This window comes from Cavia porcellus, unplaced genomic scaffold (assembly GCF_034190915.1).
Source record: "Cavia porcellus strain 051 isolate PalLab524CR breed Dunkin Hartley unplaced genomic scaffold, mCavPor4.1 scaffold_16, whole genome shotgun sequence".
NCBI classification, from domain to species: domain Eukaryota; kingdom Metazoa; phylum Chordata; class Mammalia; order Rodentia; family Caviidae; genus Cavia; species Cavia porcellus.
In genome coordinates this window covers 28791228-28808864 of record NW_026947499.1, presented here as the reverse complement: position 1 = coordinate 28808864, position 17637 = coordinate 28791228, and the positions used below count along the sequence as shown (strand labels likewise).

At 41.2% G+C, this 17637-nt stretch overlaps 1 protein-coding gene across 2 annotated transcripts in view; it reads right to left on the bottom strand.

Annotated features, from left to right (window-relative positions):
* Grk3 (G protein-coupled receptor kinase 3) overlaps window positions 1-17637 on the bottom strand; it is a 146467-nt gene that overhangs the window by 34362 nt on the left and 94468 nt on the right. For both annotated transcript variants that reach the window (XM_063226036.1, XM_063226037.1), the window contains exons 7-11: window positions 16875-16926; window positions 14394-14485; window positions 10185-10284; window positions 3084-3162; window positions 899-1029 (exon numbers count right to left, since the gene is read on the bottom strand). In XM_063226036.1, coding sequence (XP_063082106.1) covers window positions 899-1029; window positions 3084-3162; window positions 10185-10284; window positions 14394-14485; window positions 16875-16926 — 454 coding nt within the window. The remainder of the gene's footprint in view (window positions 1-898; window positions 1030-3083; window positions 3163-10184; window positions 10285-14393; window positions 14486-16874; window positions 16927-17637) is intronic.

Genomic DNA, 17637 nt, shown 5'->3' with positions numbered 1-17637 from the left:
CATAAAGATGATTAGAAACCGGTTATAGGTTTAAATTAAAATGTATTATAATAGCACTTCATGGACCTTCAGCAGCAATTTTCTGTAAAACCCACATGAGGAAATAAAATGTCATGAGTCAACCAATGTCTAGTTATTTCTAATTCAATAAAAATACTATTTTTCTTTATTTATGCACACATGAAAACTAATGAAATAATTATTTAATCCTGCAGAAATCTTTAAAAATCACAAAATATTTTGTGAAAAAAATGTTAGAAAAGTACATTTATAAATTGAGCTCAATACCCGGTATCAAAAACAAAACAAAACAGACAAACAACCCCACAACAACAACAATGACAACAACAAAAGAATAGTGGCACTGCAGTTCACAAACTTAATTCATTCCACGAGTCTGGGAAAGATGGTCATGGTTGAGTTCATCATCTAATGCAGAGTTTGCAAAGAAAAACAAAGTTTTGCCAAATGTTTCTGTTTGCAAACTAAACTGTTTGCAAATAACGGCATTCACGAACTGAGGTACTACTGTACTTGCTCAGCCTGTTCATCTTAGTATCTCCAGCTCTGACAAACAGCCACAGCCAAATCAGTTGCTGATTTATTGAAGTACAAGTAATTATAAAATGGGCAACACCAAAAGTATTTCTTCTTATTAAGTTTCCGACTGGCCTAAGTGCTATGCCAGGCACCAGAGCAGGGGCTAAGCTGACCACACAACAAGGATGCCCATGAGTTCTGTCCTTGAGAGATGGGTCAGAGAGACAAACACCACACAGAGAATGACTTTGTCTGGGCTGTGACAGGGCTACAACAGAAGGGACAGCACAGCTAGGGGAGGGGAGACTTGGGGGAATCTGGGCCCATTATGCAGAAGCGGCACATCTGCCATTCTCACCTTCAAGTCTCTATAGACCACGAAGCGGTTGTGCATGTGCTCCAGCCCTAGAATGATTTCCGTGGCATAAAACCGCATCTCCTTCTCAGAAAACACCCCATGCTGTGAGAGGTGATAGTGTAAATCGCCACCTGGAATCAGGTGCACATGTTAATCCACAGTGTGTTTTTCTGAAGGGAACACAAATCACTGCCATCCTAAGTAGTCAGGACAGAAGCAGAGAAAGCGAATGCTGTTCTTGCCTTTTGTAGTTTGGTAAAGTACAAAATTTAAACGTTACGGAGAAATCGTGATCGTCAGAAGACTAAATGCAATGACAGGTGAGTTGATACAGCAGAGCAATGAGCAATTCTGCTTGGGTTGGCAGCCCAGCATCAAAGGGAGGACGAGCTGATTTACTGGCATTACTTACACTGTGTGATAACTAAATCGATCTCTGCAGAGATTCCAAGACAGTTTAGTGAATGTCTTGCTGACAGGTAAACTAACAAACATTTGATAAAGCAAATACAGTGAAATTTAAACAGGTGTAAGTGTCAGAGTGTCCCCAGTAAAAGTATTTGAATTTGTTCAAAATTAAAACCCAGGTATGAGTGTCTGAGTGTCCCCAGTAAGTCTTTCTACTTTGCTATGTTCGGAATGTTTCATAATATTGGGAAAAGGAAATAATCATGCAGACTCAAATTACAGCAGAGCATGCGAATATTTTTATAAGCCATAGGGAAAAGTCTTGATTTACAAAATTAATGTCTTCAATGTCATCACCCTGGGTTTACAGGTGCAGTACTCCGCCAACACCGGTGCATCCCTGTCCTCCTTCAAGACTGAATTTGCAATATCCCAAAAGCTCCCCAGGACCTCTCTGGCCACAGCATTGGCCTCAGCCCAACTCTTTGCCCTGTCCAGTCCTAAGCAGTTCCTGTTCTGAGCAGCAAATACATGGTATGACTGAAAAGTGTGGAGAGTTTTAAATTTTATTCTTAAAAAATTTATTATACTAAAAGACACATTGCCATTCATCTCCCTCAAAATACTCTCCCATTCTTCAAACACGCTTACTCGATTGTTCCTGCCATTTCTAAAGTAGTTCTGGAAATCTTTCTTTGAGTGCCGTTAGTTGAGTTGTTGTGGTTACCTCAATGTCCTGAATAGATTCAAAACATTTTTCTTTCATGGTCACTTTGACTTTGAGAAGGACTCAGAAATCACACGGGGCCAGGTCTGGTAAAGAACATGGACGAAGACAAATGGTAATGTTTCTATGGGCCTGCTCTTCCACTGGATGGCACTTCGCAGTGGTCACTTAATTTCTGGTTCATACCTCATAAAGACACTCATGAATGAGGACTCCAGAGTTGCTTCAGAAAGTGACAAGAACCGTGGGGTGTGTTTAAAGTGAGGAAGAGCATTTTGAAGGGAATAAATGACAATGTATCTTTTACTATGATAAATGGTATTTAAATATTTTTGACCATGTATTACCTGTGCTGATTTGGTTCACCATTGTGTCTGTGAAATTCTTTCCTGTTTGTAGATAAATATTGTTTTTAAATCGCTTAGAACTTCAAGTGAACTTAAAAAAACTAGGTATCTGAATGGTTGACTTATCTACCTTTTAATTTCTTGTTACTTGTACTTTGAACATGCACCGTGGCAGTTCTTTTAGAAAGAAACGTTTCGAGTTGGACATTTTGGCATGATCTGGACCATAGCTCAGTTTGAAAGGTGATTCTGTCAACTCAGAAGGTGCAGAGCATCAACTCAGAAGGTGCAGAGCATCGAGCTAAAACATGTACTGGTCTAAAAGTCAGCCCTTAAAAGTTGGTTTTAAAACATATGTTTTTGGGAGGTGTTTCATTCCTAAGAGTGGAGGGCCAGGAAATAAGCTAATTTAAAGACCTAGGCCAGCTGCATTCCAGAAAATCAAATTTCGCTGGCAGCATTTATGAAAATATTTTCCAAAAAATCCAACTTCCTAGGAAGAGACTGGCAGGTGGCAGGCCTAGAGGGAAATCATAGGCAATGCTGTAAAATGAATTTGGACTGAAAACTAAAGGAAAAGATTTCTTCAAATGGGGTGGGAGCTGATCACCACAGAGGACCTCAACACTGGCCTTGATGTCCACTGCCCAGAAGGAGCCTTGGGTACAGTCTTTCAGGAGATGGGCTTTTTGGGTTTGCTTACCGTTCATCAGGTCAAGAATGAAGCAGAGTTTATCAGGCGTGTGGAAGGCGTAGGTCATACAGACAATGAAAGGACAGTCCTGCAGGGAGGAACAGAAGCTGATGAGCAGGGCAAGGCTGCCCTGGAGAGCACACGTGACACCAGACATCACCCTGTGGATGTGGCTGGCTCCACCTGCTAACTATGCATGATACCCCTGTGGTCACCTCAGAGGTCACAGTGAGGCAAGTCTGGTAATGAGGACGTGCACAAGACACAACCTGAGTCACCGGGGCAGAAGAACATGAAGGCCCTCTCTCACCTGCACTCAATCCCAACTCTGTTAGAATCTCATCTGTTTCAAAGGATTCCAGATTCCACAGGAAAAATTTCATTTCATAAATCTTTTCATGGACCAGCACTGTATCAAACATCTTTATCCATCTCTGTATCTGAAGTTGGAATAACTATACTAGAGGTACACTACAGGAGGGAATAGTATCTATGCTACTGTTTTGCAACACTGTGAATAAATAATTAGCTTATTTTTTATCTTTTCTTTTCTTTTTTTTTTTTACTTTTGAGATAGGGTCTCGCTATGCAGTTCAGGCTGGCCATGTGCTCACTTTGTAGCCCAGGCTGGTCTTAAACTTGCAATGATCCTCCAGCCTCAGCCTCCCGAGTGCTGGGATTACAGGCATGTGCCTCGCCAATAATTAACTTTTAAAACTGGAAAAATATACCATGGTTAGGGAATGAATAACTTAATTATAATCAGAACTCAATGTTCCCCTAATTAATTTATAGATGCCACATGATCTTAATTAAAATGAACATTGACAGCCAGGCGTGGTGGCTCACGCCTGTAATCCCAGCACTCAGGAGGCTGAGGTGGGAGGATCATTGCGAGTTCTAGACCAGCCTGGGCTACAAAGTGAGCTCAAGGCCAGCCTGAACTGCCTAGAGAGACCCTGTCTCAAAAATAAAAGACAAAAAACAATCCCCCCCCCCAAAAAAAACCCAGAACACTGACAAGCTGTTACAAACATTTATGGAATTGTAAACAACCAAGAAAGTTCAGATACACTTAAAGAAAAAGCTGAAAAACTAAAGAGTAGCAGTGATCAAGTCTTATTATAACTCAGTAGTAATTCAGACAAGGTGGGGTGGGCCTAATGGCAGGCAAGCGTACAAGTGGAGCAGCATGGAGAATCCTGAAACAGAGTCATGCCTACCCTGGAACTTGAGTTGTGATAAGGTGACACAATGGGGCAGGGAAAATACTGACTTTTTTTTTTTTTTTGGTCTTTTTTGTTTTTATCGGTACCGGGGATGGAACTCACGACTGCCTGCTTGCAAGGCAGGCGCTTATGCCGCTGAGCTAAATCCCCAGCCCCGAAAATACTGACTTTTCACTTAGCAGTACTGGAGCAACTGAAGTGACATACAAAAAACATGAGCTGTCACCTCTACCGCACTCCATCCACTAATATCACCTCCACTTGATGTTGATGTAAACGTGGAAAAATAAAACTGTGTACCTTCTAGGAGAAAACACAAGACAGTGATCTTCAAAATCTTAGGGTAAGTGAGGATTTCTAAAGCAGGCCGTATCAATAAACCTTTTGATAAACTTGACTACAATAAAATTAAAAACTGATACAGCTCAGCGGCACAGTGCTTGCCTGGCAAGCACGAGCCTGTGAGTTCATTCCTTGCACCAAAACAAAACACACAAAACAAAATAAGACAAAACAAATTTCTGTTGAGCAGAAAACAAGAGAAAAATCAAGCAACAGAATGGGACAGGGTATCTGTAATTTGTAAATAAGCAAAGGACTCGTGCCTACAACATATAAAGAACTTTTATCAATCAGTAAAAGAAAAAGGCAAATAATCCAACAGAAATGTGGCACAGTAATTCACTCATACAGAGGCATTTCACACAAGTGCATAACAATTGGCCCACAAGCCTCTGATCTCAACCTCAGTGGTCTCCAAAGGCATGCAAATTAAAGCCACACCTGCTATCACAGAAACTCACACAAACAGCCTACTTTCAGAATGAATCTGCCAAGTGTTGGAAAGGTCCTCAGTGAAGGGAACTTCCCACATATGGACATAGCAGTGTACAATGGTACCACCACCTCAGCCTGAAGGCTGAGAATCACTGCAAACCCTGAGCACTAGGAGCTCCACTTCAGGGTAGTCATCTAGCACAGCCTGCAATCTACTGTACCAAGACACCTGTGCAAGACTGCAGGAAGACCTGGGATGCCCACCAAGAGCAGAACAGGTGGGTTAAGGTGGTATATTTATACATTATGCTGCAGAACAGGTCAGCAAACATTGTCTGAAAAACGTTAAACAGCAAGTATTTTAGGTTTTGCAGACCACATGCAGTCTCACATGTCTATTTCTTGCTTATTTACCTTAGGATCCCTTAAACCGTTCTTAATTCGTAGGCTGTACAAAATAAGGCCCCAAGCTAAATCTGGGCCCAGAGCCCAAAGGGGCTTGCTGCCTGCTCTTCAGCTACCAGAATGAGTGGCCGCTGTGAGCAGCCACACAGATGCATCTCATGCTTGACACAGAGAGCATGGGGCACAAAGAAGTGCATTCAGACACAGTTCAAACCAAATTAGCACAGTTCAGTCATGGTGTTGGCAACCTGGAGAGCAATTGGCTTGGGGATGGGGCTTGTGACTGGGAGGGGATTGGGGAACTGCTGGAACACTGTTAGCACTGCTAGACCTAGCGCTAATCTATGGAGGTGCTTTATATACAGTGAAACTGCCACTAGAGTGACCCTCACTCAACAACAGCAGAGACTCTCTGTCCTTTAGTAGATACAGCACATTCCAGGGAAAAAGTTCAAATTTCCAAAGGATAATTTCTAAACAGAATTTGGACCATCAAAATCTCTATGTTAAGGGTAACTTAGAGGTGATACATTTCTGTATAATAAAGATTTATAAAGTTGGATCTCAATTTCCATGTATCTTCCTGAGAAATTTACTCCAATGAATTACAAAATTCATTTTGTGTAGTTTTCCTTAAAGGTCTATTGAGATAGGGTATTTACTAATTTCAAGATTTATTTTGCCTAAAATACAAACACTAGAAAAAAAGAGAAAAAGTTACTGTCATCTAGTATGAACAATGTATCTAAAACTGCACCTTGGTTAGCATAGTGGTTTTATGTATTTTTATGTTTTTTTGGCAAGTTAGTCCAGTTGCTAATCTGAATGTATGATAATTCTATAAGGACTTATATACTCTGTATGTAAGTAAGTGATTCTGATGCTGGCAAAAAAAGAGGGAAGGGGAAGGAGGAAAAAGAAAAAAAAAAGAATTGAGAGGTGTTATGTACATATACCAATTCCCCACAATGAATTATGCAACTATTATGTATACAAATATGTACTAAATTTTTTTAAAAAATTTAAAAAAGACTTATTTTGCCTAAGAAGAGAAAATGTAGTGCTATCTTTCTGCTAAGATTGCAGGGCTTTTCTGGTTGCCTGTCTTGCCTGATGCCCATCTGTGCCACCCAGGCCTCTCTTGGTGACCTGTGAAGATGCTGTCTCCTCCAGATGTCACGGCTTTTCCTTAATGCAGCTTCCCAAAGGCTCTTGCTCCTGATCTGTAAGCAATTTATCTGCAGAGCACAGAAATAGTGGGTCCAGAACTCAGTAAAGCCAAGATTGTTCTTGGGTTGAGCTGGCAACTACATCCACATTACCAGAGGACAGGGAGACCCTTCTGGGGAAATTTCTGAACATGATGGTATATGTTGCAATAGCAAAAGATCAAAGTCTGCTTAAAACACCATGTCGCTGTGATGGGACATAAATTTTAGACTTAGAAATCTCAGGCTATCTGAATAGGAAGAGTGTTTTAAAGAAAAAAGTCGCAACTTCTTTATTTTACAGGTAAGGAAATTAGGGTTCCTCCAAAAAGAAAGAAATTGCTTGAGATCATGAAAAGCTGGTGGCCAGTAAGATACAAATGCCATGCCTCCTCACTCTCTCCAGAGTTCTCCTTACGAGGCGAGTTTCCCCATTGGCCAAGGTCTCTGCTTGGCCCAGAGCTAGCCAGGCTCTACAGAGATCTCTTTCTGATCAGGCTTCAATCTTGACCTCTCACCACTTGAACAAGCATGGGCACTGTTTTTCAAAGCTCTAGGCTGCACTCTGAGGATGTTCCTGGCCCTCAGTGACACACCCACTTAAGAAAGCTCACGGCTGCCAAAGCACCTACTATGTAAGTCAGCCCACACATTGAGACAGAGCCTTTGTCCTGCAGCGTCTGTGGGAAGGAAGGAGCCCAATTTCAACAAACACCAGGGCAACCTGGGTGAGCCTATGAGGACAAGCCGCCTTTCTCCTTTTCTGGCTCTGCATGAATCCCATGGTGCACTTGCTCCCTACTCTCCAGAGGAGGCACCCCAGTCCTCATATTGAGGAAATGGGGTTCTGCTGCTTCCCCTACTGTCTCTAGCTACAGAATAAACCCTGTTTCCTTTATTGTAGTGCGAGTCCCATTGTATTTCTCAACAAATGGTGCAAAGTAAAAGTGCAACAAGGAAGAGAGACCAGCCCCCCCCCCCAAACCCACAGCCCGCTATCCCCCTTTCCAGGGGCTGGACAGGTGCTGGACAACAGAACACAACAGCAGCCAGTATCAAAATGCAGCCTGAGGGTATGAAAGCTAAAGCTGACATGGTCAGGGCGACCTTCCTGGTGCTGGGCTGGGTGAGCACATGCCCTTGAGTTTGTAGTGCAGGCCCTGAGGTGTAAAGGTCCACCTGGACTTCCTACCAGGAGTGAGCAAGAGCCTTGCCTTGCAGGAGATACACCTCTCCCTTGGTAGCTGCCTCTCAAGCCCCAGTAATCATTCATAGGCTTTATCTGTGTATTCGCAAGCTATCACCTTGTCCCCTTCTGGGCAGCTGGATGAGGGGTTGGGATCCCAGCACACAGAAATACCCATGTCCTCCAGGGCTCACTGTGGTTCTGGAAAGGACTGGGCAGTACCGCCCACGAAGCCACACGACCTTGTCTGTGCACCTGCTGAGTGCTCTTCCCAGCTGTGGAAATACTTTCCTGGTTCTCAGACACACGCATTTCCCTTCCTACTACCCAAGCATGGCAGAAGAAAGCAATACAGTAATTCCTATTAGCCCACAGTGGGGCAGGAACACTGGAGCCTGCAGGGACAATGACTAAAAGCAAACGCAAAAGAAATCATTGGGGTGGGGGCTGGGGATTTAGCTCAGCGGTGTAAGCGCCTGCCTTACAAGTGTGTGGTCGTGAGTTCGATCCCTGGTACCGGTAAAAATACAAAAGTACAAAAAAAAAAAAAAAAAAAAGAAATCATCGGGGTGAATGTGGAGCATCTCATCACTCCAGACTCCGCAGACTAGGCTGTCTCAGGGCTTTACCTAATGAACTCAATTTAAACAAAACAACATTAAAAATCTACCAAAAGTGGCCTCTGATTAGCAAATAAACAGTCCCCAGTAACTTCACTATAACCCTTTAGATTTACTTCCCTATGTATACATTTTTAAAATAATGCATGGTTCAGTGTTTGAAGAAAAACAGAAATAATTCTTTTAAATTAGTTCAAAGTTAGTGGCTCAACATAACCTCATTTTAAAATGTTCTTCTCTAAGATCAGACCAGAGAAGAATTAGACCACAACTGCTTAACCATATTCTCCTTTATGTGAATAAAATAAATAAAATGTTACACAAAAACTTTTTTCACATCAAAACATTTTTCACATAGGCTTTCTTATCCAAGGCTTGGGATAACTCATTAAAAATTAACACAGTAGTAATTACTTAAAAGTCTTCAGGGAGGATGTGCATGGGTGAAATTTAAGACACAGACAATTGCAGTAGAGGCTGGGAGCTAAAGGCATCCACACTATCCCCATTTCTGTCAGGCATACACTTGGTTACACACAGAATGACTCCTATTTGAAAGGCTTAACAGCTACATATTGGAAGGCAGAAACACATAGTTAGAAATTATTTATAGTCATGGCATTTCCATTTGTTACAGTTCTGCTTGATTATCATGTTCTGATAGAAAATAGCTCTTCTAAGGCATTAAAATGAAAGCTAGAATAATGCAAACTATGACACAATAAGTACACGTGATAAACCCAAAGCACTTGGCTCACAAAGCAATGCAGTGAAGGGAGTCCTGCCAGGGCATCTAGGGACTGGGGGCAAGCAAACAGATCACTCTAAAATGCTTACTAGTTGCTTACTAGTTGAAAGGCATTCTTGGGATTAGCCAATAAAATTTTATGCTTTCTACCTGTGGTGAAGGTGACCTCACAAGGAATCTAGCAGTAAAATTTAGACCCACTCCCATCTCTTTGGGTATAAACTCAGCTGGTGTGGGTATTCAATATGCCATTCATTCAGCTCCCACGTCAGAGTCCACTGACAATGATACACATAAGTTGAGAAGTCAGAATGGGTAGCTGCTTTGTAAGTAAAGATGACCCAGGGTAAGAGTTTGTTTCTACCAGTTCTGCACTAAAAATGACACCTCAACACACACACAAAATGCCTACGAGGTAGAAATGCAGTGCAGGGAACGGAAAAACCAAAATCGACTGCGAGACCAAGCAGCAAGTACACAGGGTGAGAGGAAGCCATGTCCAAAGGGAACATTGATGAGAGCCAACTCTATTCAGACTTGACCATCCCAAGCCATTCCCTTTCCATTTGCTTGTGGAAGACAAGAGCTACTTTCTTCCATTTCCTGAGGATAAGTCCCCGCCCTGTCATGTACCTCCCCACTATATTAAAGTGATTTTTTTCTTTTATGATTATTTTTTGCCATCTCAGCTACTATACAGAGGTACTGTGGAGTATACTGTGTGGAGAAGGAAGTCAGGGCCAAGTCAACAGGCACTGAAGAAAAAGGCACGGTGTACAGTGAAGGAGGCTGGGCTCTGCTAACTTGTACAAGGAGGGACCAAATCTCACCCTATCTATGAACTGCCCTGCTCCATAATCAGCAGAAATAAACAAAACATCCTTCTATAAAGTAGACAAATAACTTTTAAAAGCAAAGCTGGAAACTGGATACTTACTCCTGTGCTGACAAGAGACAACATAATCCTTTCATTTAAGGCTAATGTTTCTCCTTGCTTCATCTTGATCCTTTTCTTATCCAAGCATTTCATTGCATACCTGCAAGCATAAAGATTATGGAAAAATCTATACTGTTAAAACATCTAGAAAGATATAAATGAAACATGTCACACTGCTGAGAGTTCCTAGAGATTTAGGCAATGTTTAAAAGAAGTGAAATGGAGCCAAATATGGTATGCATACCTATAATCTCAGCACTCTGGGAGGCTAAGGAAGAAGGATCCAGAGTTTGAGCACAGCCTAGCAACTTAAAAAGACCCTAAATTAAAATTAAAAATTAAACTAAAAATTAAAAATAGACTGGCTGGAGATGTAGCTCAGTGTGAGGCGCTGAGTACAATCCCAAGTATCATGCTAAAAAACAAACAAAAAACAAACAATTGAAACATAACATGCCACCCAATCACCAAATAAGAAATACAGACACTTATGTACTATGGGAAAGGAGTAGTACTTAAGATATTTCTATCATTACATGTAGATGAATATACTTGTAAGTAAACTTATTGAAATGAATATTTTGTTTATTGCTCCTGCCTAATACTACTGGGAATGGAGGCCTATATATCATATTTAGGAGGCTGGAATTGTGAATTGAGTAGCAGTCAAATTTTGATAAGAGTATACGAAGTGTAAGATGCTAAATTGATGTTTAATTTATTATATTTTAAATAATAAGAAAAAGATTTTCATATCTGTCATTGGTTAAAGTTAATTGAGAAGACCAGTTGACAGTTTAAGATTTTCAAGAACTTGGAACAAACTCATATTAAGAAAACACAAAGTTCTTTGACACATTCTATAATCAGAGGTAAAAGAAGACAGGAAGCTTTTCAATTGGACACAGAAAGCCAATAGGAAATGTATGCAATGACCATAAATTTTTCAGGACTGCTAACTCAGTGTACAACTAGAAATTCCAAGTTGATGATCCACTTTACAAGCCCAGGCTGAAGGAATCTTAGTGGGGTGGAATACAGAAAATCCACTTACTTTTTATTAATCAAAACTTACCATGTTACATAAAAACAGAAACAAACGTTCAAATTTGGCAATTTTATCCATTTTTCTAGGAGCTCTTAGGTAAATCAATTCGCAAGACATTCATATACTTAATTATGAGATAAAATACTGAGAATATACGAATTGATATGTTCTTTAAATAGTTCATTTTTATGATGAGAAACTTTTAAAAAGTTTCACTCTGCTTCTAGTACCACCTTTTACCAGGACGGTTTTCATACCACAGAAGACAGGACATGCAGGCCCTGGGCCCTAGCTGAGCAAATGCACTCCAGGAAGCCTTTGAGAGCCACTGCGTAGCTCTGGGGCTGTGTGTGGTGGCTCCCTGGGTTGGGGGTGTGGGTGTGTAGCCAGCGCATGCAAGGCCTACCTGGCAGCCTGCAGCCTGTAAAAATGAAGTAGGATTCCAGGGAGCTTTTTATCTCCTTTCCTCCTTCCCCCTCCCTTCTCTCGTATTCACTTTTCCATTTGAACACATTCTTCCAATTTTCCAGTTTCTATCCTGCATTATGCTCTTTATTTACCCTCCGGGTTCCTCACACAAAAGAAACAATGCCACATTTAAACTTGGGAGTCTGATTTAAGGTTATGGTCTGGAGAAAAAGGGGAAAAAAAAGAGAATTGAAGGAAAAAATATGGAAACAAGGCTTTGGTAAATGGCAGAGGAAGAAGGGTTAAAGGGAGGGGAGGAGAATGAAGGGAAGAAAAGAATTAAGATATGTTTCTAAGGTACAACTTTCTGCTGGGTGTGGCAGTGTACATGTGCCATCCTGTAATCCAGCACTTGGGATCTGAAGCAGGAAGATCGCCGCTAGTTCGAGGCCAGCCCCAACCACACAGTGAGACCCTGTCACCACCACCATCACCACCACCACAACTTCCCTATGATGAATGCGATTAACATGTATGACAAATGTGTATCGATAAAAAAGTTTAAAAAATGAAATAAGGATTTCTAGGAGTGAAGGCATGCCAGTTAAACTTGATATCCTGACTGGATTAAGAGATTCCTAGAAATGACTGAATCAAGGGGTGCTATACTTAATGTACTGATGTTCATAGTTGAATGTGCTGCAGGAAAGTGGGGTCCAGTTGAAGGAGATAGTCACTGGGCCCTTGCAAGGGTGTATTTCTTGCTGGTACCCTTTCCTCTGTGTTCTGCTTCCCAGATGCTGGGATATAAGTCATTTTGCTTTACTGCAGTCTTCCTCCACATTATTTCTGCCTTGCAGCCAGAGATTATGAACTGAAAGCTTTGAAATCATGAGCCAAATTATACCCCTCCTCCTTAAATACTGGGTGTCAGATAGTCTGGCCCAGTGACGGAAAAACTATTACATAACGCCTGACCACTTCCTACTGAGTGACTCCTGATAACCCTTTACACCTCATCTATACAACACAGAGAATTTACTGTTGCTGGTTAGACGGTATTTTGCTGTGTTGCCCAGATTGGTGTCAAATCTCTGCTTTAAATTCTTCTGCTTTAGCTTCCGGAGTAGAAGGCATGTATCATCATGCCTGGTCAAGAGAAAGAATGTGGACCACATGTTGGTAGTTTTTGAGGGTGAAGTAAAATAATAATTTCATACAAACAGATCAACTGGTATTTACTTTGATGATATCATATGACAGACTAGATCTTCTTTTTCCAGACTAGATGTTTTAAGTACTTCCATAAGCTGCAATGATGAAGCAAAACTAAATCCTTAATGAAGATATAGCAGCCTAAGCGCCTGCCTTGCAAGCACGCGGTGAGTTTGATCCTTAGTACCGATAAAAAAAAAAGCAAAAGAAAACTGTAGTAATTAGGACCAAAAGTCTACTAAGCCAGGAGAGAATGGGGAAAAACTTCTCAGGCAGAGGGCAGGGTTGAAGAAGACCCTGTATCTAAACCTGCTTTGTGCTCTAGCATTACTAGGAGAGAGGAACGCTCCAAAGTTTGGTCATCTCATTTAATGCTTCCAACAAAGTACTCTCATTTGCCTCCTTACAGACCAGGATGTGGAGGCACAGGTCACAAACTACACCTGGAATGGAAAGTCAACCTGCCTTTGCTGCTGTGACTCCAGGACCCTTGCCCTGCATAGGACACCGAGCTGTCCCAGACACTAGGCTTCAACTCAGTGCCAGGCCTCTGCTCACCTTGCAAAGAGCTCCAAAACAGTGACACAAATTAGTGAAGGACAATTTCAGACTCCAAATAATGGTTGCTACAGAACTTGCCTGAAAACAAAGGCCAGGCATGCTGAGCAGAGCTGGGGAAAACCTTCAGGCTGTACTGGGAATGGATCAGTAAGGCAGACCCGGTGCGAGGGACACCACAGCATCCTTGATGATTCAATCATCTTACAAGCCGTGCTTCAGTTACCACTCCACCTTGCCCATTCTTCCAAAATGCCTGTCACTTAAACACAATTGTAGTTCTGGGTCTATCAAATCATGTTTCTGTTCTCTTTACCCTTCAGGAATATGCTCACTTCTAATTAAAAAAGAACAATTTTCTCCACGCTTAGGAACCCTGCCCAGAAGATCCTAAGGCACTTAATGCCCTCAAAGTCCACATGCACTCAATGCCCTCACCTTGGTCTCATGCAGGTAATGGCTTTGCGAGGGATGCAGCCCCATGATCACTGCCACTGTCAGACATGGGGCTCTCACCTCCAGCACCCAAATTACTAATTCATGGCGTTGTCATCTGAAATGCAGGTAATCCCCAAATGCCTACACTTAAGCACAGAGGTTGGTCTTTGTTTAGAAAAGAATGTCATCTCTTTTGTGCAAAGCAAAGAATTCTTCAGTGTGATCTGACTGGAACTCTCACACAGGCTCACAGCTGTTAGGAATTGGTCCTTGTTCATCTCTGGGGCCCTGCTTCCTGATCACAGCCCAAGAAACGTGGGCCTTCCATACATAGTCACTGTTAACTCCCATGAGCCCTGATATGGTTCAGGCCTACTATTCTCATTCACTGTGCTCAACAGCATAGACTATTTCTTTCTGTGACAAATTGTTTCCAGAGAAAGATCACGGACTTCCATGTTTCTGTATAGGGATTTTCTATGGGTGCAAACATAAAATCATGTTAACAGTTCTGGTAAAATGTATAAAGATGGAAGGCTTACATTTTTCCAGTGTCTGCTTTCCTGCAACCATATACTTCACCAAATCCTCCTCGTCCAATAATCCTGTGTACACTGAAATCATTCATGGTTAACTGCGAAATCAAAGTGCAAAATGACAACATGAAGTCACATAAAGTCGTATCAGTACAAAGATTTGTTTTCATGCAAAATACATGAGCAATTTGGATATGGGCATTGACCTCTTGCACAGCTAACTGCTTAAACTGCATGATGCAATGCACAGGGGGGTTAGACTGTCTGTAACCTCCACTGCACAGTGCAAAGACATGAGGCACAAAGTAGAGGCAAATGGGATGAGGACAAAGTGAGAGCCAAGTCAGCTGGTTGGCTTTTTTCTACTCTTATAAATCTTAGACTGCGATACCCTGAGATTAGCATATGTGGGATTTCTAGTTGAAATGAGAAGCAACTTCAGCCATGTGAACCCTAAAGTTTGGAACAATTCAACAATTCTAGGAACTCTCAGGATAGAAGATGAAAGTCCAGGTCAAGGGCATTTTTATCTTCAGGACAGTGACTGGCTGATCAGAAAACCCAACAGATGCTGGCCATGTGAATTTCTTACTGATAACATCAGCAAAGAAAGAGGACTCGTGCTGGACATGTGAGCATGAAACAAGACCAAATGTGAGCAAGGAACATAAAGAGGCTTTATTCATTGGCACTTTCCTTTTTTCAGCAATTGCTCATTCAATAATGCTCCAGTGCTTGGGTAGTTTTAATAGCATTAGAAGCCACAAAGGCAGATAGCGAATCTTATATTCATGGCAAGGGGCCATCAGACAATCGCAAATGTCTACTGCTGATGTATCCTGGCAAATGCAGGGTGAAGATTCAGGGTTCCCCACACAACACTTGAAGCATCATAGAGTATCACCTTGGTACTGGATCTGAGAAATTTTTGATGCTAAAATAAGGAACTTAACCCACTCTTCTGTAGGAGGTTTGGTGACTCTCACTGTGGAAAAATTTTTAGGACACAGCAGTAAGAGACATGACAAGGATTTATTAGCAAAGATTTTAGGATGCACTTAAGAGTATAGTTACAGGGTTCAGAGAAATGATACACATTTCAGTTTGGGATATGTATGTATGTATGTACAGTAGAAAAGCCTGGGAAAAAGTGGCCTACCCCTCGAAGGGACATTAGCCCATTTTACAGATATGGGTGAATTTTAACAAATAGTTAATTTAAATATTTTTCTGGGTTTGCTCAACCTGCTCCTTTATCTTGGATCAAGCTCCTGTTCCTTATTTTTTAATTAAGTCAATTTATAGACTTTTGGTATTCTTTGGGGGTATAATGGGTCTGGTAGGAAAAAAGTCTAAACTTCACCAAAGGAATGCTAACATGGGATAGCCGTGGGTAACCCTGGCTGACTACTGAATGCTAAAGTCCTTTTATAAGTACAATTTTTAAAGTTATGATTTCCTTGTCTCCTTTTCACGTACCTTATTTTTTCTATCCTATACTACATCAGCCAGCGCTGATCCCCAGACTGCACAGGTGATGTTCAGTCTGCAAGCACCCGAGGTCTGCCCACAGAGCAGAGACAAAGAAGATCCATGAGAGACGTTAGGGATTTTTAAAATGTGTGTCATAGCCTCTTCCTAAGTCTTGCCAGGACATAGGGTGGAAAAGGAGGTTAAAGAAAATTCTTCTTCCAACAGTACTGTTTTGAGTAAAATCAAAGAAGGAAGGGAGGAAGAGAAGGAAGAGAGAGACAGGAAATTCAATGAACTGATCAATTCATTGAATTTTGATTTTTTGGCCCAGCGGCAAGCCTATGAGAGGGAGCTGGTGAAGGGGTCAGAAGGGCTGCAGGAGGAAACGTGCAGCTGCAGAGAAGGAAAGATGACAGCCCAGAGGTACTGATGCTGAGGAAACCGAGGAACATGCTAGGAAGCCGCCTGTGTTTCAAGACTGCTTTTTGTCATTCTTCAAATAATAGTAAAAAAACCTTGTACTACTAAGCGACACTATTCTTTTATTATTACATTCAATTTTTGTTATCACACTTGATAACGTGAAAAAGAAAAGGGACTTGGTAAGAATGGAAAAAGACAAGAAGTTGTATTAAGGTTTGTATTTTGACTACTATTTTTGTTAAAGGGTCAATCAATTACTGCTCAAAATAGCCTTTCATACATAAATACACACATTCATCTATCAGTGTGAAGACAGTTCAAACTCCAACAATGCCAGGGAGGAGGGGTTTGAAGCCACAGAACTACACGGAGGACATCCGCTTAGGCGGTGTACCCTTGGGGAGTAGGCTCTAGAATATTTTCTCATGAGGTTCAGCCAAAGAATTTTTTTTTTTTTTTTTAATCAGTACCGGGGATCAAACTCACGACTGCCTGCTTGCAAGGCGGGCTCTTATGCCACTGAGCTAAATCCCCAGACCCCAGCCAAAGAATTTTTAATTTAAGAAAAAAAAATAAAAAGATGATACTCACATGAATATTTAATTCTACATTTTTCCACTGACAAAATCTAGTGAACTTGTCACTAAAAGAGAACACAAATAATTACTGAGAAGTGAAATATTAAATTAACTGTACATGTAGAACAATAAACTAGAATTGCATTACTTGTATTGGTTCTCAAATAGGGCAAGTTATCTCAAGCATTTTTTCACAAAACATTCATCACTGCTTTACTTTACAAATCAAATGAAAGATTCAGATCTCCCTTAACTGTCATAAATTATGCTGACATTTCTATCTGATTTAGTACTATGCAACAGGGAGGTAACACAAGTCACATATATAGCATACTGTACTTCATTGACCCAATGGATGAAAAAATGATCATTTCAACACATAATCAATATGAATTTATCCACATACCCCATATGAATTTATACAAAGATCTTTGAAATCTAGTGTATCTTTTGCATATAGTACGTTTGAATTTTGACTAGTTGCATTTTACTTGCTCAGAGTCTTGTTTGTTTGTTTTTGAGACAGGGTCTTGCTGCATAGTTCACGCTGGCCTTGAACTCATTGTGTAGCCCAAGCTGCTCTTGAACTTGCAGCAATCCTCCTGCCTCAGCCTCCAGAGTGCTAGGATTACAGGCATGTGCCACCATGCCCAGCAAGCACACAGTATCTTACGTGGCTAGTGGCTACTGTACTGGGCAGTGTAGATCTAAATAATCAAAAAATTAATGTTTATAGATAACTTTAATAAGAGTAGTAAGCACTAAAATACTGTGCT